Source organism: Leptosomus discolor, chromosome 1 (genome assembly GCF_034619465.1).
Source record: "Leptosomus discolor isolate bLepDis1 chromosome 1, bLepDis1.hap2, whole genome shotgun sequence".
NCBI lineage: Eukaryota > Metazoa > Chordata > Aves > Leptosomiformes > Leptosomidae > Leptosomus > Leptosomus discolor.
In genome coordinates this window covers 79,927,271-79,950,033 of record NC_141391.1, presented here as the reverse complement: position 1 = coordinate 79,950,033, position 22,763 = coordinate 79,927,271, and the positions used below count along the sequence as shown (strand labels likewise).

The 22,763-nt window shown below is 37.2% G+C and overlaps 1 protein-coding gene across 1 annotated transcript in view; it reads right to left on the bottom strand.

Annotated features, from left to right (window-relative positions):
- STS (steroid sulfatase) overlaps positions 1 to 11,537 on the bottom strand; it is a 95,771-nt gene extending 84,234 nt beyond the window's left edge. Inside the window, exons 1-4 of the mRNA XM_086481655.1 lie at positions 11,392 to 11,537; positions 9,530 to 9,651; positions 6,833 to 6,955; positions 761 to 1,184 (exon numbers count right to left, since the gene is read on the bottom strand). Of these exons, the coding sequence (XP_086337781.1) occupies positions 761 to 1,184; positions 6,833 to 6,955; positions 9,530 to 9,651; positions 11,392 to 11,537 (815 nt within the window). The remainder of the gene's footprint in view (positions 1 to 760; positions 1,185 to 6,832; positions 6,956 to 9,529; positions 9,652 to 11,391) is intronic.
- Positions 11,538 to 22,763: the final 11,226 nt, after the last annotated feature.

The window sequence follows — 22,763 nt, the reverse complement described above, 5'->3', positions numbered from 1 at the left end:
AAGAAGTTAAACGGATGAAATATTTTTGCTCCAAATATATTGATTTATATTTCAGAATATATAAATGAATACTTTTATCATTTGATCCCATTAAAAGTCCTGTGGTGACAATTGCGTCAAAGTAGCTAACTTTGCAAAAATGAAGAATGAATTAGGATGAAGTTTTACATCCTACGTTTAGGTGACACAATGTGATGGCTATTAAAAAAATCATTGCTTTCACAAAAACATTTTTTCCTAACTTCTGTAAATCAAATATGCTCAAAATGAATCTGGCATAAAAGTGGAGGCATCTAAAATGACAGTGTCTTAAAAAGTTTCCCTTATGAATGCCATTTAATGGATGCATCAAATCAATGATGAAGAAGAGTTTCCCATTCCAGAAACGTCATGGATTATGACTCTGCATTGTGCTTTCACATAATTTAGTCACACCACAAACGATATTTTATATTTCAAGCTACATTAAATTCTCAAGAATTATATTCCTAAAAAAGTTAGATGTTTTTTGGATAAATTTTCTGAAGTATGTAAACATAAATAGTTTTTAATTTTTCTAGAGCAAATAATGACATACCTAATAGAAAAAGTCACTTTCACTAAAAAGATTAACTTCCATCATCTTTTAAACGAAAAAAATTATGATAATATACAATGACATATCCCTCATGCCCACCAGTTTGCATTTTTTTCCTACATTTTCAGAAGCATTGTCATTGTGAAATGCCAGCATTAACTTATAACACATTTAGAAACCTACCTTTCTATAAACTGCACAGCTTCCTTTGTTAGTCTCTGAGTAAGGTTCTCAAAGGATAGCGGTTGCTGGATAATCTGATGGTCCCTCATTAAGAAGCAGTTCAAGTGTCGAAAATGATAAAAGAAAAAAATCAAAACCGCAAGTGAAACAGCGGTTATTAACAAGCAGTAACCCAATGCTTGGAAAGGTACTTTGAGGAGGCCAATATACTGCACTATTGCCAAAGAGACCAGGGTGATTCCAGCAATTTGGATTGGGATGACAAGGGATTTCTGAATCCCTTTTAAAAATACGCTGCCTTGGCCAGGTTTGCAGTCTCTAAAGTTGGTCACGATAAGCCCATAAAAGTAATCAAATCCATGACTGAGAGGGTGGTGACAGAAGTCATTACTGCTTTCACAGTTCATCCCAAGATGCCACTTTCCTACAAAGAGAGAAGGACAGGGAGTACTTTTATAGTTAAAGCATCAAACTTACAATATGCACTATTCCAAATATGAAACTCTCACTATCTGACCGATATACCCCCGCCCCCAGCATTTATTGTGTGAATCCCTGTTTTCTATCTAACCTTTCTTTATGCCTTCATCAAAGACTTTGTTTCATGTCTGTCTCTTCACTTTAGTTAGAAATAGTTTGGCACAGCTCCTGATGGAGACCATTACATTCTGAGTGGGCTAGCCGGTCACTGAAGAGCAACAGAGCCCTAACAGTTAACTCTGAAAATGAAGCCTTTGTGCATGTGTAGTTAAGCAGTTATAAGAAAATACAATTTTGTAGCAGCTATCACTTTCTTAGGAAGAAACAATATGGAGTTATGAAATATCTTTTCTGAAATTTTTCTGGCAAATCATTCACATTTCACTGGTTTAAAAAAATGAAGTAAGAAAACAGTAGTAAACAGGAAATAAATAAAGAATAGTGAAATTACCAAGGCATTTATTATTTAAATGATTGCAAAATCTTTGAAATTGCCAAACTTCCTCACTATATACATATATATAGTGAAGACTATTTTTTGTTTATAGATTTTACAGATATATAAATAAAAAAAGTAACAACAGTATCAAGTAAATTACCACTAAATACTCTCTCTCACAGCATTTGTCTCACTAGGAAATCATCCCAATTCTCCAATAATGTTGGACACTGACTGACACAAGAAAACAGTGAGTCTGATTTGCATTATAGTAGCACAATCTATGTTCATGCTGATTACAATTAAGTACCTAGATAATTTGTTCTATGACTCAGGTACAACCCCTTACCATATGCTTATGCATCGCTTAGTGCAACAGACCTAACAGTTTGGTAGCTGTTATTTAAATATAAATGCACAATTTAAAAGAAATTCAAATTCGGTTAAGCCTATTGACATAAATTATGCTAGAGCTATGCTCTTTGGTATCAGCAAGGAAATGTCTTGAATATTTGACAGAATGTGTCACCCTTGACAAAACAGATGACAATATATATTGCTGGGCCAAATTTTATTTATTTTTTTCCGAATCAAATACCTAAACAATGACCAGCATAATTCAGGGGTTGTGATCTTGAAAGAAACAAACAAAAAAATCTGAAAACCCAAAAAGTCCTCAACCCCATAACCTAGCCCAAGGAAATTTAAAATCTTTTGTTCTAGAGACTTCAGGATATATATGGTAGAAAGTACATGAAAGGAAAAAAGCACATATAGAATTTTCCCCTTTCCTGACCCATCCTAGCTTTTACACATCCGTAAGGAAGAGACATGATGCAGGCAGTCCTGAGCATCTCCTGGGTCTAGAAAGCAGGAGACTCATCCTGCACTTCTGCCTTTGGCAATGACAAATGCAAGTACTGCAGTCCCAAGGAAAGTGATGGAGGTCAGTTCTCATGTTTTGAAATAGTACATAGCAAACGGGTTCAATATCATTATTTCTCTTTCACAAACAACGGAACTGAGGTATGGGATGAGAATGCCATGTGCCTAAGTTCACCCATCAGCAAAGGTGGAGAAAAATACCACAGCAATCTTAAGCCGAACTGAATGCTTAGTTGAGTCCAGTTCTCCTTGTATATCTCTTGGTGGTCTTAGATTAGAAATACCTTCTGTATATTGTAGAAGCAGGTACAAAACCATTTTCAGGTCTGCTTAAGAGTCAGTGAAATGAGGGCTCTACAGCTTTCTCATCTCATCAGAAGTCTTCCCACTTACTGTCAGATGGCCCCTGACATGAGGTGGTGTTCTGCTTTCTGTGGGCAGAATGGCTCTTGTCACTACTTTTGACATGGTCCAGTGAACATTATTGTGGCCGATGACAAAAAACAGCAATGCAGACCATTGTACTGAGTTTTTAGATGTTATAATGGTGCCATGAAGGGCTGGCTAAGACTGCAACTCTGAAATTCATTCCCAGCAAGAAGAGACACAGAATTTGGAAAATAAATGCTTCAGTGTTTTCTCTTAGGTTTACATGACTGTCTTTATGGAATAATCATAAAGCCAGATGTGTAGGAAGGTGAGCATAAAACAGCTCTCATCAAGTTAGATAACTGAAATAAAGGTAGAGGCTTACAATCACGAATACAAATGATTTTAAAGCTTTAATTTTTAATTTTTTGCTGTTATTTGTCAATTTCAAAGCACCTATAATTCAGTAAAAACAACATGAAAAAGAAACCCAAACAAATTAAATATACTTTCAAGGTAATTTATCATGATATAAAGAAGTTTGTTTGAACAGGATCTCAATAAAACTAGACATTGCAAGCCAGGACAGAAGAATCTTGCAACAACAAACTAGGACAGGGGAAAATGTAGGACCTATTTTTATCAAAAGGGTTTTAGCGAGCACAACAAATTGTTCAATGTCAAGGTGAACTTGGGCCTCAAAAAAAGATTTGTTCAGAAGCAACTTAAGCCAAACAAAACAGACAGGAGGTTAGCTGGGAAAAACAACAGAAGCACTGGTTCAAATTACATCAGCAGCTATGATGGAAAGACACAATTGCCATTCTCAAATGGCTGACGGGGTAGAGGGTTTTGATAGATCCTGCGTCACTATAAAAAAGCAAGTAATGACTGGGTCTACAACACATGTTTTGTTTCATTCCTTGTGACAACAACCCCTGCCTTGAGCTTGTGTTTCAATAGATTATTGCAACGTGCTTTACGCTCTGGGACCTTTCTGAATCTGAGAGTAGTGCAAAATGCTCTCACCTCTTTGCCAAGTGAAGCTTTGTAGTATGGACACTTCACACAAGCATCATACACATTTCAGCAGATTCTACCAAGTTTTTCAGTGAAATTTACACTGTTATTTGTAATGCATACCTTAATAATTTGACACTTAGGCTTTTTTCCCTCTCCTTCGGCCACAATTAAGATTTCTGCAGAGCAAAAGCAACGCAAGGAAAGGCAAGTGGAAATGAGAGGCAAGTCTTATTCAGCCAAGAAATTTCATTTGGCTGGAATGCTGGAAAGGCTGCAAAAATCCATGTTTCCCCTCTACTTTTCCCTCAGACAGTTGAAAAGGGAGAAATCTGAAGACTGAGTTGTATATAATGATATATTTCTTTTGGTATGATTTTGTGCTCTTCAGATAAATGGTAAGATGCAAGATGCAGAGCAAGATGCAAACATAAATATTTTATGTGCTCAAAGAAATATATTTATATGAAGTACATAGCAATAATAATATAAAGTATATATGCATATTTTATTAATATGGTCAGATTTTAAGCTGTTCTATTAATCCTACTCCACAGACTCACAGTCTCATATTGGACACCTCACTACTGTGATGTGTCCAAATATTACCACACCTCATTCTGGAGGAAAGATACAAGTCACAGTTCATCCATTAGTATTTTAAACTTTCAAGAAAACCTACATAGGTGGATTTTAAACTTCTCTGGATGCTAGACAACACATTGGATAACAGTAGTGAGGAAAAGTTGACTTTTACTCAACTGTAATTGAGTATAGCAACAGTTAAAATAATACCTACCTACTTTCAGTGGAATTTTTGCATTATGAATAGCTATTTCTTACAATACATTAACATTTCTTGCTACCGTCCAGGATCCTTAACTGGTGAAACATTACACATTCAATTTGTCTGCCTCTTTTGAGAAAACCTGGTTTTGTTGCAGATCTTCTGACTGTGTCTCTTCCTGCCAGATCTACTGGATGTCACCTTCTTTGTGTCACAGGGGAAGAACAATGAGCTAAAAAATGTATACATAAAGTAGATTTATAGCTGAAATATATTTAGGCATGTATCAAGCAAGAGGAAGCATATATTCAGAAAAGGGAAAAAAAAAGAAAGGAAAATGCATTTAGGAAAGAAAAAAAATGTCCTTATAGAGTAAAGGGGAGAGAAACTTGGCAAAAAAAAAAAAAAAGAAGTGACAGTACAGGCTTGAGGTACTGAAAGGCTTCAAATTACCCTTATGCCAATCCATCACTGGTGCAGGATTTGACAATTAATTGTTTGGGAACTGCTGAGTTAGATTGAACCAAGCAAAGACTCCCTGACCTAGACCAAAACGATGTGATAAGAATACCAGCAGAGGCAGAAAATGGGCTGGTTAGGAATCAGAATCTGCCTATCTAGTCTTCAAATCGACATAATTTTTCTTTTTGTTATTTACATACGCTTTATTCTTAATTTTAATGCACTTCTTGATTTTTGGAAGATTTCATTATGCTCTAAGGATATGGTAATTTATTATTATATTTTTAAATTTTATTAATTGCATCTTATGGTTTCATAGCTATCATTCAGGTCACTTGAAAGAATTGTTCATCAAGCATCATGGAGATAACTTCTGGAGATCTAAGTGGCAAGGTGTCATGTTGCAGTGAAAGTAGTAAACCAAGAACATTACCTAGGTCAGCCCCAGAAAATAGAGTTGTATTACACTGCTTGTTACAAAGGGAAAATTTTTTTTGGTAGCCTTTAACTGCAATAGGAATTAACTCCACGATGAACATGACAAATTATGAACGGCTTTTTTGCACTATGGTTCAAACACACTCAAACTAAACATCCTTCTGCTAAGATTTTCTGGTGTTCTGTTTTGAATCTGTCAGGACATCAAGGTATTTTGTACTTTCTAAGGCTGGGGTATAGCTAAGTAGGATTTTTAGTTAGGAACATTGACATTGGTTATCTACATAATATGAGTATTTTTTGAACAGTGGTGTGAATTGTTAGCCTTGCTAAATAGCCTGATTTTTTAAACAAAAATTTCTCACAAAATTGCAAGCTTTTGTTACATTTAAAAATCAAATTGGGTGCATCCATCAACTATAACATTCCAGTATGATGTTCTCTGAAGAACTACTTCCAAGCAATTCCAATAGAGAAATGCATCATGTAATACAAGTTTTATTTCACAAAAATCTTCTAAAATGTAAGCACAAATTAGGAAAAAAAAAAATGCATTATTTAAATGTTATACCCTTATGATACCCATTCCAATTCTGTTTAATATTCATCTAGTGGCATACCAATCACCTGATATTTATGCTGTATTTAGTTGTCTGAACTATCTTTATAATGAGAGAGAAACACATTTTTATATTACATTAAACATCTACCACAGGACGAGACAAATTTCCTAGAAATGCCCATTTCTGTCTGATGACTAACAAGAGAATCCAGATAGTTAGCCCCGGTACTACATTATCTACTTATGGATATTTGAAAACTGGTGAAATGAATCCCACCACTGTGCTGACTTGTATCCTATGATTGATCCCTCATCGTCTCTCTGCTGTAATCAAACTCCTATTTATACTGAAAACTTTTTCAAGAGCTTGACTAATTTTCAATTTGTTCATCATGTTTCTTCAGTACCTTGCGCAATGAGACCATAACTACACAAGTGAATTAGACATACTTACCCGATTAGTGTTTCACATGTGCATGGGAATGTGTTCAGCTTTGTGCCAGAAAAATAAACTCATTACACTGTGGAGGAAAAAAGCTTAATGCAGACCCTTAATAGCCTATATGGAAAGCTAATGTTCTTTTGATTGAAATGAATGAAAAATAATGCTGTCTATCTATGCAATTTTACCTATTAGGGCTGTTGCATAACCTCTTTGCTTCAGGAGTTTGGAGAAAGTTATTTCTTCAGAAGGAAGTCCCCCAGAAGAGGCAGAAAACAAGAAGACACCAACTCGTGAGAAGGCAGCCATTCCTAAACACAATGAAAATTAATGAGACTTGGATAATACAGCGAAGCAATTTCCATTCATTCTTTCTGCATGCACTATTTTGCTTCAGATGGTATCAATAAATGGCATATTACCATCAGGTAACATGTTGCAAGTGGCAGACACAATCATTCATTTAGCTGAGCAAGGTCTTTTCTGTATTGACACCAGAACACGAGAAGTGGAGAAAAATTTCTCTGCTTATAACCGTGGGGCCAGACATCACACAAACAGCTGCATCCCCTTCTATAGATGTTCTAAGGTATAACATATCTGAAAGAAGTTAAGCTTGAATAATTTATTTTTCTTGTACGCAGGGAAGGAATGGAGCTGAGAACTAAGCCAGATCACTCCCAAGTTGTACTCTCAGAACTTCCACTTTCCTCATACGTGGTTTTCTACAGGCCTTTAAGGTTATTTGAGAGAAGCCAGTCGAAACAGGGCAGTCTTACAGCTGGGTATGTAAATGTCATGAGGTCAAAAAAATGCAAGAGAGAGTCTGATTCTGGAAACAAGGGTGGCTAGGGCTCTCAGATTTGATGGGAGAGGACCAGTGCTCCAATGGCATGAAGACACAACATTCAATGCACACAGAGTGCATTAAAGCAGTATCAGGTATCAGCTAACAACATAACATCTAAATAAGTCACAGTAATTTCAATATGCCGAGAATCTGAGGAACACAAACTTGAACTTATAAACTACTCTCAGTACGAGGAACTTGAGAGCTCAGGTTCATGAAAATTAGATTACTAGGATTCCAGATGAGAGCTGGCTCCAAGTATAGACAGACAGAACACAGAATATCTATGCAAATCTGTGCAGATGTATCTCCAGGAAGTCTGAATTATGCAACTGGATGATTGCAGTGCCAAAGTTACATGACTGATGTAGACAACCAGAATCTTCCCTCAGGTATCCCTTGTGGTTAGATGAGAAAAAGACTCGTTAGCTTGGTTTGTCAAAGAGAACTCAACCTACCCTTCAAATGTTGACTTCAGTTTTTCACCCCAGCTAGCTTTATTGATCAACAGTTTAGGTAGTTTTACTCATCTATAGATATTTATAATTTACTTATTACATATTTATTTATATTTCATGTACTTCCACCTCTTGTAACTGAAATCAGCGTAATTCCCTTAAGTTACCAGAATGAAAGCACAGAACCATGATTTATTTTATTTTTTTTCATCATTACCTTACTCTGAGTTTGTGTCTCATCAAATAGTGCATTTTGGAATATTTTTCTTCAGCTCTATTAGCAGGAGTTTTAAATTTCTAACAGTTTTTTCCACATCATGATTCTAGTATCTTCTACAATAATCCTTTACTGATGTTTGGAAGTAGTCCATATTTAGCAATTTTGTAATTTAATTAAGACAAAGTTCAATTTTTACACCAACATGGAAATGGTTAGGTGTGACTGAGAGCAGATCAGTTAAGAAAAATATCAGTTCAAATGCTAGTTTTTCAGAAATAAGAACAAGGATCGTAATAGAAAGTGACCTGTGGCTTTACCTACAGTAAATATTAATAGCAGTATATCTGTAACAGGTATATAAAATTTTCCTTTGCAGCTGAATGTAATGGAAAATTTAGCAAGTTATATTAACCGGCACTTTTGCAGAAGCTTGTTACTTGATTTGAATGAGCACGAACGTATCAAGTAGGCTCCAGAGTCTTGCTTTGCTTTCATTCCCAGAAGCAAGGACAGGATGTTTTATCACTAATGAACAAGTGATCTGATTAATGTATAATGATCCTTGCTAAAAATGATGTTAAGGGAATGTTAAAGTTGCATGGCTAAGCACTGAGGGGCTCAGTCCCAGCACACTAAAATAAACAGACTGGATCTTCACTGACTCAAATGGGCTTTGGATCAGGTACTTTAAAAGTAAGAGAAGCTATTAAATGCATGTATTCATAGGATACTTAACTATGTATAGGCAGATATGGAACAAAAATACTTAGAAGAGAGATTTTTTGCTTTCTTCTTCCCACTTCTAAGGGCTGCTGGAATACAGTCATGAACTGTCCTTCCCACCCCAACCCCCCACCTCCAAAAAAATAACAATTTGTCTAAACCAAAAGGTTTTGTAGAAACAGAAATGCCTGAGCAGAAGGATTTACACTGGGTTCTTCCATTGTGCCTTTCTAAGATGCATCTCTGTGATGTTCAACACTTAGGCTGCCCACCATCCTGGGAGCAGCCTGAATGCAACTGGGGAAGCAGGCAAAGAGCGGAGGAAGTAGACAGAATTTGTCTGCTTCTTACATTAAATAACCACAATAAGATTTTTTCCTCAGTATTTTAAAAAAATCTTTTTCTCATCAAAAAAAGCTTTATTTTTGTGTTAACTCTTCTGAAATGTGAAAATTATGACTATATATGGAAGATTTCAAATGTTGACCATCTCTGCTGAGCTTGATTAGTCACTGAAATGAGTACCCAACCTGGTAATGATAAAGACATCATGAAAGGCCAGAGAAAAAAATGCATACAGTTTACTGCAAATAAAATATGACATCTATATATACATAAAGAAATGGGATTTTACCTGATCTGATAGGATACCGCCCTGTCAGGAAAGCTGCCCTGCTTGGAGTACAAAGTGGGGATGCTGCTATATGCTGAGTAAGTGTCACTCCTTTCTCTGCTAGCCTGTCAATATTAGGGGTTCTAGAAAAACATAAGCAGGAAAAAAATAAAAGAATACACAAAGATGATTATTTGGAAATGGGCATGGTGAGATCAAGGCATCTGAGGCAAAAACTATCAGGAAAATCAAGCTGAGACTTACTGTACGCAAATTATCAAAACCATAGTGGTGCGCAATTCTAAACACTGTCGTGCCAAATACTTTTACATTAGGTGTCAACACCCAAGCCAGACACTGTGGCACTGTGTCAAAAATCTTTTTCCCCACTTTCATCCACTCTTCATGGCCAGCACTAAACTGTGACACCTGGACGTATTGTATTGCAACCCTTTTTAATGCATTCCTTGACCCAGAACTGTAACTTTGCTACTTACATGGCCTTTCCGCTATAGTAATGGGGAGAGGAGAGACTGCAGAAAGGTAGTGCCTCCTTACTCCCTACTTGGTGTCACTTCTGTCTTTCCCTAGCAAAATTCTTTTTCAGGTAGGGGTAATGTTACGTGGTGCCATCAGTTATTAGGGGAGATTCAAATGGTTATGACTGTGTTAGGCTCTTTATTAACAATGTTTACATCTGACATGACTATGTGTGCAATGTTACACCCAGGAACACATCCGTGTTTCCATATCTGCATGGGAAACTTGTCTGTGACCTGGCTCATCATGCAGATGAAAACTGGTTCCTGCAGGAAGAAATCCTGTGTCCATGGTTCTACAGAAAAAAACTAGGAATGCAGACTGGCCAGGAGATGCAGCATGCTCTAATAGGTCCCTGACCTTTGAGATTAATGACTATGACCTCAAGACACACTAGTGCTCCCCTCATCTAAGTCTGAATAGACAGAAACATTAACTTCCTAACAGACTTCTTTGCTATCCATGATGTCACTTACTGATAACAAGCAGTATGATGAAATTTCTTCATACTCCAAAGATCTAATTCTGGAATTCTCACATCAAAGAACATAGACCTTGGAGCAGTTCTGGTCCTTGTGAGGGGAGTGATCCAAGCATTGTTGTTGCATATACTTGTTTCCTGTTTAAAACTAGCTGTAACTTGAGGTTTTTTGGGTTTTGTTTTTTTGTTTTTCAGTTAGGGGGAGTTTTTACTTCTAACTAACTTCAGCAGGAACAAGAGTATTTAACATCTGACAGGACAGTGCTTTTAGTCTGAATGTTTTATTTAACTTGATCAAATACTTTGCAGCGCTGAACACCAAGAAGAGGTACAACTTACGCTGTTTACACAACCATCATACCTAAGCTGGTAGTAAGGATCATACTGGGGAACACCACGGCATTACTCAGGTGTATTAACATTTGTTTTAATGAATTTATTGACTACAGAATGAAGATAAATGAAGGAAAAAAACTCAGCACTTTATTTCCAATTGGTTAGAGACAAGCTTGTCTCAAATCATGAGTGCTTCAGAATATGCTCAATTCATAGCATTTGCGTCATGTATATTTTAAATGAAAACTGTTGACTATACGTTGCTTCTCTAGACCTACCCTTATTTGGTTGGTTGCCCAATTCTCTGTTTATGATGCAACTTTTCAGCAGGATGAATACATCAGAAAAGTCTTCTTAACAAGAAAAGAAAACAAAGATCCAATATTCTAGTCTCTGGAAAGGTTATTGACTCTGGCTACTTATAAAGAATCTAATCAAATCTCTGAATGTTTTGGGGTCTTTAACTTTACAAATTCATAGAAAAACTAAATATAAAGCTATGACTCCCCCAAATGTATCATCATACCTCAAGGTTCTGTTCCCGTAACATCCCAGGTCTCCAATACCAAGATCATCAGCCATCATTAAAATGACATTGGGATTTGAAGCACTGTGTGTTTTGACACTGTTTATGGCACACTGGCAAATTATTAGAAATAATAGGAGTCTCATCTTCTTCCTGGTGTGTAAGAACAGAAACCTTTCTTTTAATTTGGCTGTTAATCTAATTTAGTTCTATTACTGTCCTGGATTGTATAATAGAAAAGAAAAAAGATCAAGTTACAACCTCAGTGACAATACTTTTGCATACACAGACACACTATACAGTAATAAATAGTGAGAGCAAATAAGGTTTTTTTCTTTTGGGGGGGGGGGGGGTAGATATAAATGTGATTTGAGGAACACAGAAACCGAAATAATTTAGGACTAAAATTTCCAAGGTTCATTGCACAAAAAAAAGGACTGAATTTCTCTTCAACACAGGAAAAGAAAAATCCAGTTCAAGTTTCTTGACAGGAATAAGTATTACGGAAAAAGAGGTGAAGAGACGCATCATCAAATTAATGAAAGGAATGCTTAAGAAAAAGTTCTTCACAAACGTTTTAAATATCAGGACCTGCAGCAAAATTATGTAAAAATATTTTATATTGTATCACAATGTTCTATAAACAATGCTTGTGCTATATCCAACTTAAAACCGGAAGAAATATTGTATAGAATACTACATACCATTACAGGCTTTTATGATAAAAGCACAGTCTATTTGCAGATACGTATGTCACGAATGGTATTTTACCTAAACCGGGACTTGTCATATCTCTGTTTAAACTGCATTGACTATGCCCTAGCTGAAATTCATTGTCTCTAGGCTGTGATGGACTGTGCCAGGTATACACATCAAAAAAGAACGGAGACTCTCTCTTGCCCCTAGTAATACTCCCATCTTTTCTGGATGCAGGCTGCCTTTTTCAAATGCAGATGAGGCGTGAGTCACACCTGCACTCTGGATTATGCTGGGACAAGAAGGAAAGCAGAGGAAGCTAAGTCTGAGGTAGCAATTTGAAAGTGAAAGTGCAGGAAAAGGAACTAGAAACAAGAATTTCCAGACAGAATAGGGACAGCAGGTCAAGAAGGAAAAAAACTTGTACATCAGTGAGTTATGGTAGATAAAAGTAACTTGAGAGAAGATAAAGAAGCCAGAACTGGAAGAGCTGGTACAAAGAGACTAAACATCAAGGGAGAGAAATTCATAAATCAGTGAGGTGTGGTGGGTAAAAGTATCTGTAGAGAAGATGAAGTAGTCGGAACTAGAAGAGCTTGCACTGACTTGAATAAAGAGCAAGAAGGGAAGCTTGAGACCCAGCTGGAATGAGAATTGCAGGTTGAAATGAGGAGAAATAGTAGAGGGTTTAAGAAACTGGAAGGCATATTATGATAGTGGATAGGAAAACAAATCGAGGAAAAGAGGTGACAGAACTGGGAGTATCTGGGACGAAACAGCTGAAGAGCTATGATCAAGGCAGATGAAGAGAACTGATTGGAAAGAGCCTAGGCATATAAGACTTGGGACTGACACAAGTGAGAAGAGATCAAAACAGTGGGGATCAACCAACACAGCCTGGGACTTCTGATTCCCAACCTTCACTATTGCCATTCTGTCAGAAAGTATAGGTGCAAAGAGGATTTTAACTCTTTCAGTGCTTGTTCACATACAGATAAAACTCTAGTAAGTGTATTAGCTGATTTTTACTGCTTAACATATGCTTTATAACCCACTGGCCTCACTGTGATGAAAACAGTTCTGGTTTACTTCAGCCAGCAACATCTAAAGATCCCAGCCTTATCACTGTGGCAACAGATCATTACCTGGTTTACTCCATGAGAAGCAATTTACTAAATGCAGTTCTGCTTGGTGGGATGCATCTAACCAACCTTCATCAAATTACCATACTAATGAAGCTGTGTAGCACCTGCCACAGTGCAGATTTTTAATATGCAGAGTGGATTTTCCTTTCTTCCCTGAAAGGATAAACAAGCGTGAATCGCTTCCCACACACTGCAAGAGAACAACTAAGACCCTGACCCCACAGGGTAGGAACAACCTGCTGCCCTATCTTGTGTTCCTACTCCACTGTTCAGATTGTGAGGGTCTCAAGGCCCATGGTAGCAGGGACGCTGAGAAGGGTTACATACACATTGGTGACATATAAAGTTGCATGGATGCTCGCAGTACCTGCACATTTATTTCACTAAATTACTGAGTGCCCTCAGTTTTGCTGTAGGCTTCATGTCTGAATAAAACCTAGGAATACATATACTCCTGCCACTAACAAAAGCAGCATTTTAAAGGTACAAAACTAGCTGGTTTTGCAAGTTTTACAAACAGCAATTCCAAGGTTCAATTCAACTGGTACAAACAAAACATCCTGTGTTTTCACTAGAAGGTATGGAGCTAGAGAGTAGTCTTTTTGATTATGTGTGGGGTCTTTAGCCACTACTGAACACAGCAAATTATTCTTCCTCTTACTGAGCAAAGTTACTGTTGGAAACCTGAGCAGTAGCTGTATTTTATTTGCCAGAATGAAAGAAATCTAAAAAGTGAGTGAAATATCTTAGAAATTAACTGACCACAACTTATCTGAATTTTAAAGCAATTTCAAGTCTGTGTAGAGACACCAGCAGGAAAATAACCTATTCACCAACATAGCTAAGAAAATTAATCACCTTGGTGAAACTTTAAAATCTTCTGCTGTATATGTTATACAGCTTCTTTATATAATATTTTAAATAAAACTACACAGCAAAGTTAATAATAGCTGTGCCCAGTATCAACTGGATCACTGTCATTTGCAAACTGGCTGAAAATCTTATTGTCTGAATCTATTCTTGCAGAAGTTAGCTCCATTTAGTGCCTCCATTTCTCCTATTGCAAATCAACAAAAAAATGTCTTGAAAGATGCCTCTGGTACAATATTGTGGATACTCCTCCACTCTGAAGGAGTATCTGCAGACACTCTCATGCATTGGGCTATTTGTCTCCACCTGATACCATGTCCCTGAAGTGAAACCAACAAGGAAATTGGGAAAAAAAATAATAATCCCAACAACTCTGATTTCTCTGGTGTATTCTCTCTGCAGCAGACTTTAATGCATCTTGAAGTGATGTGCTTAGAAAGAAATAAAAATTGGATGGATGAAATTGAGTGGAACGGACAACAGCAAAGAAATTTGGAGGAGTAAAAAGGGAAGGACATGAGAAGAATGAAGTTCTGAGAATGCTGAGGCTCATCTATGTCATACCAGGGGTTTTAATGGTAAAAAGACAGGCATGTGCAGACCTAACATGAAAATGATTACACCAAATCAGATGAAGCTTCCACTTAACCTAGTATTTGGTCTCTTAACAGCAGACAACTCAAATGCTTAAGGAAATGTAAGAACTGGGCAAGTATATTCTGTTACTAGTGCACTCTTCTACCTTTTCGCAGTCAGTATTTAGGGTACTTTGGACAGGAGAGCACTGTACTCAATAGCTCCCTGTAGATCTTTTTACCCTCATGAATTTGTTTTAGTCCATTTTGAACCAAGTAACTTTTGGTTTGGTTTTTTTTTTTTGCACTGAACTAATTTGATTTTTCTTACTTCCACAACATCCTTTAGATGTTCCTGCAGTAGGCTTCAGCTTTGAATGTTCATGTTTTAGATTCAAGTGGCAATATTTTTCCTTATTACATGTAGGACACGTAAGTACAATTTTAAATCTCTTGCTTCATTTTCCCCGTGACATAATAGGACTCATAGTACCTTCTTTCTTCCAAAAGTGGCTGCTAAGTTGAAGAGATTTAAGAGATGCTTAAAATCCTACAAGAGTTATACAAGAATTTGGATTTCATACATGCTATTTCAAACCACAACACTTCAATCATTATCTATGAACCTATATATGTGCATATGTACATATATGCGTCGATATACACATCTGTCTACATACGTCGGCGCATATACACACATATCCTACTTTTTCTACATATCTTCAAATTACATTTTTGGGATTATAATACGTATTTTCTATTTGTATGAAAAAATTAAGCATAAATGTGTAAGAACAAAAGGATGAAAACAAATAATAGATACAATCCACTATTTGTTGATATTTCACACGGAATTACCAAACATTTCTTTAAAGTTTTAGTTTTCTGCATTAAAAAATGTTGGCAGATCATAACAGCTGAAGAGTTGCCTTCCTTCCGTCCCTCTCCATCCCGGATGACTGGCTCAAGATATGGCTAGTTGTTTCATCCTTATCCTGATTACAACAGACACACGCATCTCTTAATAAAACAATACAAAACTCTTTCGAAACCCTCTTCCCAACTGAACCATCCAAGCATTTTTATTCAGTTTGATTAAGCAATTTATCTCTGAACTACTCTTTTAATGTAACAGAATCCTTTGAGAAAACGCTTAATATACTTTATCCTTGAAGGTATAGTATTTTCTGATGAAATAAGCAACATTTAAAGATATTCACCTCATTAAAAAATGCTGTGCTATCCTTAAGCAGTATGCAAAAAAAAAAAAATAAATTACCTTGCTTAACTGAATGCCATAACTCCAAAAATTTCCCTAAGAGTCATAAAAAACACACTGTCAACAAACTAGAAGACAACCCTGCCCTTCATAAAATTATGGAAAGAGAAAATTCCTCAGCTTCATGACAAACAAAACCGAAAGTTTTTAAATTGTAACAAATGGCACAGTAGTATTATATATTAATAATTTCCTGACATCACCTTAAGATTTGTTCAAATCTCTCCATTAATTCCTCTCTTGAAGTCAGTCTTATCTGCTGCATCTTTTATGTCATATGACTGTGAAAAGAGAAATTAAAGCATACACTTTTGGCCTGCTCCTAATGCTAATTCATTTAGACAAACATTATTTTGCATTTGCAACAAGCTAATACCATGTAAAAAGTCAGTTACAGCATCCTAACTGATCACTGGTAGCCCAATTTCAGTAATATGATTGCTTCCAAAATTTATTTTTACAGTGTAAACTCACTATTTGTTGATGTTGATTTTTCAGTATTTTGTTATTTCTCCTCCTCCCTGGTAAAATACCTTCTCAGAATCCTCTCCCAGCCCTCAGAGCCAGACGTGCTCCTCCCGCTTCCTCAGGTCCAGGCACATTTGACATGCTTATTAGTTGTTAGGTTTTTTTTTTTCTGGAAAAGCCTGTGACACAGGAATCTCCCATCTTACCTATTGGTTAGGCATTTCAGATTCAGCGACAGATTAGGACGACTATCTGTTTCCCAGGTTGGAACTGATTTGCATTCGGTCCTCTCACGGTGTGGGCAAAAAGGGCTGGGTCTGTCTGTATCCATAAACTGTTATCTGTGTCTGTGAAAAGCCAGAATGCTTTTTTGAAAAGTGCCATTAAATTTCAATACGCATCTTCAGGTATCTATGTACATGAATGAAAATCTGTATTTAATTTATTAAGTTGTCTCACTGTAAAACCCCTCAAAATCCAAGCCCCCCCACCCCATCTCTCTCCCCTGAGTTACTCACTGGCACCTTTTGGAGTCTGTCAAGATCAAAGCTTTGGATTTTATAAGATAATATTATTGGATTTTCCTCTATCTACAACCACTTTTCTAGTCAAAGTGGTTTATCAGAGAAAGTGCAGTGAAATGGCCAGTTAATTCTTCTTTGCTACATGAAGCCAGCAAGCAGCACATCAATAAAATGATCCAGTATGTTATGCTATTTCCAAAAGATGTTTCACTTAAAGAAAAGAGAGGTTGCATTTGCATTAATTTGTTCTCAAAGTATGGGATTATTGTTTTTAAAACAGTTTTATTGTTATTTATACTTGCATTATGATAACACTCAACGGCTCTCAATACAGAAGATTGTACCAGATAGAAAAAATTGAGAAAAGGCTGCATTCAGCCAATATTAATTTTATTCATGTAGAAGTTAAATGCCTAGATGGCTCCTATCAACTATGCACTCATGGTGCAAACCAATCCATCTGAATGTATTAATCTTAAAGTTAGGCATTTAGTCTGAGCTAATTTTCTAGGCTTCCTCTCTAATTAACAGGAAGAGACAGGCACCTTAAGAGGATGATTCACCTCTTCTTAACATCGGTGTCATGAAATGTTGGAAGTGAAGCTCATGATCTTTTTCCACAGAAAGAGAGACTAAACACCTTGCTTAGACTAGATGCATACAAAAGGAATAAAGTTATATGAAATAAATCCCACCTTGATGGTGGGTTGCCTGTGTGCACTCAGCATAAAATATGAAAAAACAACTTTGTGTAATAAAACCACCACTACATTTTTCAATCAACACAATGTGCTCTACCAGTCTTACTGGTGTAACAGTTTCTTACTCTTGGGAGTAATTCCACTGAAATCTGAGAACTAAGGACAATTCTTCACGAATTCTAGTTGCAAAATTTTGCTCCAAGAGATGCATTTTTCCTTTCCAGACTGTATAGCAATTTGATGAATATTCCACCTTAAATATTTCATTCTTTCATTACTCTCAAACAAAAGATATTTGATATAACAGTGATTACATCCAACAGCAAGGATTATTTTATAGTAATATTGGTAATTCTTTGATTGAAGTGAGCTATAGTCAACACTGTATTTAGGTTACAATCACAAATCTGATCAGACAAATAAACTTTCTCTTTGATAGAGCTCTGACAGAGTAGAAAATACGTTCCCCACTGTTACTCAAGTCAGATGATATTTTAAGGAAGCTGTTGTCAGAGGTGACCAACCAACAGACTGCGAGCTCAGCCTGACTGTGGTTCACAGCCCACTCCCTGCTGCCATCTTGACAAAGGGCTAGCCACACACAAGGCAACCAAAACCTTTGACTGGCCAGTCATTACTAAATCCTACTACCTTCTTTCATGAGGTCTTTGTCACAGAAGTAAAGGCACTTTAGCTCCTGACATATGACACGAACAAGTTTGTTAATGCACAATAATTCGCATGGACAGTGTGCATTTTGGTCATGTCACTGGAACACGCCTATTCACTCACTCGAGTATCACACATGTTCCCCTGACCCCCATCACACCATGGGGATGCATTCATTCTCATCATGGGACAGTGATGCATATGCTTATCCCATCACATAAGGGGTAGGAGAAGAGAGAGCTATGGTGCACTTATCATACAATATACGTAGATCATTTGATGGAGAAAGGGATACCGCAAGCAGCCCTCTTGTTTGTCCATGAGAAGCTGTTCAGTCTGTGCCGCTACAGAGACTGAGAACGGCTGTATTAGAAGATACGTAAACTAACTGAGAGGAAATGGTTGTGTCTGGACTATTACTTATGTCCAACCTTTGCATTCTTTCCCAGAAACACTATTAGAAAGAATATGAAAAACATTAGAGTATAAGAAAAAAACACGCCTCCCATGTTTATGCACACAAAACGTACTTGTATCTGCATTTGGATTATCTCCGTTTACCAAGCCACTGAATCCACCACTTTTTCATGGTAATTTACTGGATAAGGTGTCAATGTGTTGGCAGTGGGGGACTGCAGGGGAGACCTCTGTGAGAAGAGACATGGGGCTGCCCTGTGTCAAATATAGTCAGTTCCAGCTGCCTCTGCAATGGACCCACTGCGGGACACAGCTGAGCCCATGAGCCAAGCTGGTGGCACCTTAGGGAAACATATCTTAAGAAAAGGCGAAAAACACTGCGGGCAGGAAGGGACACAGAGAGAAGGGTGGTGGTGAGCAGAGAGAGAGGAGCAGGAGGGAACAAGAAGGTGAGACTAGTAGGAGGTGCTCAACATTGGAGCAGATATGTGCCCAAAGGGACTGCGGCCCATGGAGGGCCCACACCAGGTGACAGGAAAAAAGCAAGCAACAAGGAGTGGCAGAGGGAAATGGCTAAGCATGGACTTTGTCCTCCTGTGCCACCCATTGCCTCATCGAAGGGACTGAGCACAAGACACGGCAGTAACACGGCAGGAGGAGAAGTCTGAAGTGAAGGTGTGAAGTGGAGACTAGGAAGGTGAAGGAGAGAAATCCGAAGTTGAGCCATCGAAAGTGGGAGGAAAGGTGTTTTTCCTGCATGTTTAAATGTTTTGTCCTTTTTTGTTGTTTCCCAATACCCCAATCAGTAACTAAATAACTATGCTTCACAGCAATAAATTAAGTTAAATTCCCTAAGTCGTTCTGCCCATGACAGTACTTGCAAAGTGATTTCCCTGTCTTTATTTCAACTCATGAGTCTTTTCACTCCTGTTCCTCCTATTTTCTCCCCTATCTTACAGGGGAGGGGAGGGAAGGAAGTGAGAGAGCGTGGCTGTATGCATGCTTGGCTGTTAGCTACGGCGAACCCACCACACTGAAAATGAAAAGGGCTGAATCAATCCCATGGCAAATTGCTTTCATTGATTACCATTAGCCAAAAGTTTCTCTGCTGTGATCCAATCCATCCAGATTCTAAATGTAAGCCTTCTACCAGAGATAGAAATTGAAAAGCTTTTTAAGTAAAAAATAATTCAATTTCGGATCAGCTGACTTATGGTTTTGAAGGTGTAAGCAGGAGGCTCACAAGACACAGAAGAAAAGCTTCTCTTTCTTCTTCATTTACACAAAACATTTAAAGTAAGTGTAGCTGTTTATTGAAGACTAAATTCCTTCTCTACAGTTTCTCAAACAAAGGGAAATATTTTTTGTTACTTCTGCCACACAACTAATATTCAGGGAACAATATGCCCTCACTCTGCAAATAGTCATGACTATGTCTCCTAAAAAATTGTTTGGAATTTTTTTGACAAAATTAATTTTAGTGTGAAAAAAAAATAAAGCAAAAAAAGCTTTTTTAAAATGTCACAATTAAAAAATGAAACTGTTCTCCTTTAAAATTAATAAAATTAGTAAAAGAATAATTATGAGCTGCATAGTGGTTATATAGGTGCCTGACTACAAGCTAAATAAATCAGAATCTTTTAAAAAATGTGCAAGCCAAAGGGCAAAGACATTTACAAAATAAGGCATATACTTTAGACAACTTTTTATCCCAATTCCAAAGATTTAATAATTTACTAATTTCAGTAAGTATACAAAGGAATAGCTGACTTACTTCCCCACCAAGAAAAAAAATAAAAATTAAAATTGTGAATATACTTAGCTTGGCAAGTATCTGAGGGACAGAATTTAAACATCACATCATTAGACAAGAATTAGAATGAAAGTCTTAAAATGAAGGATATCTGAAAGAGGAAATAATTCTAAGACTAAAAATATCTGCCTACAATACAATAAGAGGTTAAGTGGGTCCTTAGAGTCTGACAGAAAAAGGTATCTCAAACAAACAGTGTAGAAATGCATATATTGTATGACAGCAATACAGGAAAAACCAGCAATTTAAGTCACAAGGTATTCAGGCTCCTTCTGCCCTATGTGAGTAGAAACCACTTGCTCCTTCCCTCCCCTCCTCCTCTCCTCTCTCTCCCATTCCCTTTCTTTTCTCTAGATCTTTCTTTCATAGGGACTCTAGGAAACTTGTATATTCTTACTCTTAAATCTGAACACCATCCCTTCACACATAGGAGCCAAGAGGCAAAATCCCAACATGACAAAATGAATGAAAATTACTATTAACTCAAGACTATAGTAACTAACTTAATCTTCACTTTATTTTGTATGATATTTCCAGAACATAAATAAATAGAAAAATTATTCCAAAATGGCATTTTTTCCATTTTTTTTCGTTGTACACATTTTCTTGTGGTACACCAGTATTAACTTCCTTTTAGCATTTGAATAGTTTCTCAATAATAGCTTCAGGGGTCTCATTATCTTCTGGCCTGGACTGGAGTATGCTACAAGCATATTTGAAACGAGTAACATGCTTTTTCAATCATATCAGAATGTCTTTAAATAAGTTTTTAAGGAAGGACATTTTCCTTCACTCTGTGCCTTGAGGTACAACTCAACCTTGTTTTTAAGGGATGGATTCTGTTCATCAGTGAAAAAGAACATATCATTCCCTCTGTCCAACATGCATTTTTCAGCACTAATACTTTACTGCTGTTATTAGACAACAGAACAGACAACATATCCAGTTGTCTACAACAATAACTTACATGAACCAGAGACGTGACATTTCTAACGTAGCTAAGAGTAACTTTTGTGAATGACTAATCCATGTCAACAGCTTCTAATTTTCTTCATCATAGCTGCCAGTTCTGTCAGCAGTGCAGAATATAAACACTATTAAAAAAAGAAAAAAAGGATAAAGTAGCCTTCTGGTTTACTGATTTTGACTTCTAATTAAATAAATTTTGTAACACTAGGGATTCCTGCAGAAAGCATTTTTGCATACACCACCATACAACCACCAATCTGGCTAGTTTGCCAGAGGAAAACAGGTCTGTCTGAGCTCTGTACCCTAAGATTTGCTTATGGGTATGGCTGATCAACCAATTCTTTAGCATGGTAGAAAAAAGATGAGGCCACCACTACCTTTTAATTTAAAGCTTTTGTCCAGGATGTAAAAAATCCCAGATCACTACCATTGTGAACCTGAAGCAGTTCAAACTTTCATGTTCACAGCACAGAGAGCCATAGCCACAATTCTTAAGCATTTAACGACCCATCTCAAATGTCTTCTCTTCCTCCCATCCCTCTTCTCACCCTAAACTAATTTTATTTCATTCCTCCTCATCCCCAAACTTCCTCTCGTACCATCAAGAGGCCACATCACAAACTCTTCTGCAATTCTAATTATCCTAAGCTATGCCCGACCCTCTTCAACATCCCTTCCTACTCAAGAATCCCATATTAACGTGCCACCGGTCTAAACTCAGACTGAGTACCTCCTGGATGCAGTTCCTCGATGCCTCAAATTCTGCTTGCCCAGGTACTGCTGTTACCGCTACCACTCTGCCATTACTACTCCTGATGCTGACGCTGCCTCTCTGCTTGCTTCCTCCATGCCACCTCTCCCCACAAGACAGGCTCCTCCACCAGTAAGCAGTACACAGTGTATCCTATTGGTGACTGTGGTTCTCCTGGTATTACAACAGCCTCAGTGGCTGGTCTGACAGGGATTTAACACCTAGATACATGTCTGCACTTATTAAAACCCACCCAGAGAGAACCCTAAGGGCAGAAGCAGAAAATATGTTTGTGAGAAAACAGGAGGTATGGAATCTATATTACTAACGAGTCATTACAAAACTGCATAGCAAGCAATATGTGTGGTCAGGTTCTGTTCAAAATTGTTTTGGTTAAACCGGCTTCTCCTCTTTCATCTTCCTTCTTCTTGTCTCAGCGTGGCTGCCCAAATGTAGTCTTTTTCTATAAGCCAGACAGATACAACCTATTCAGAA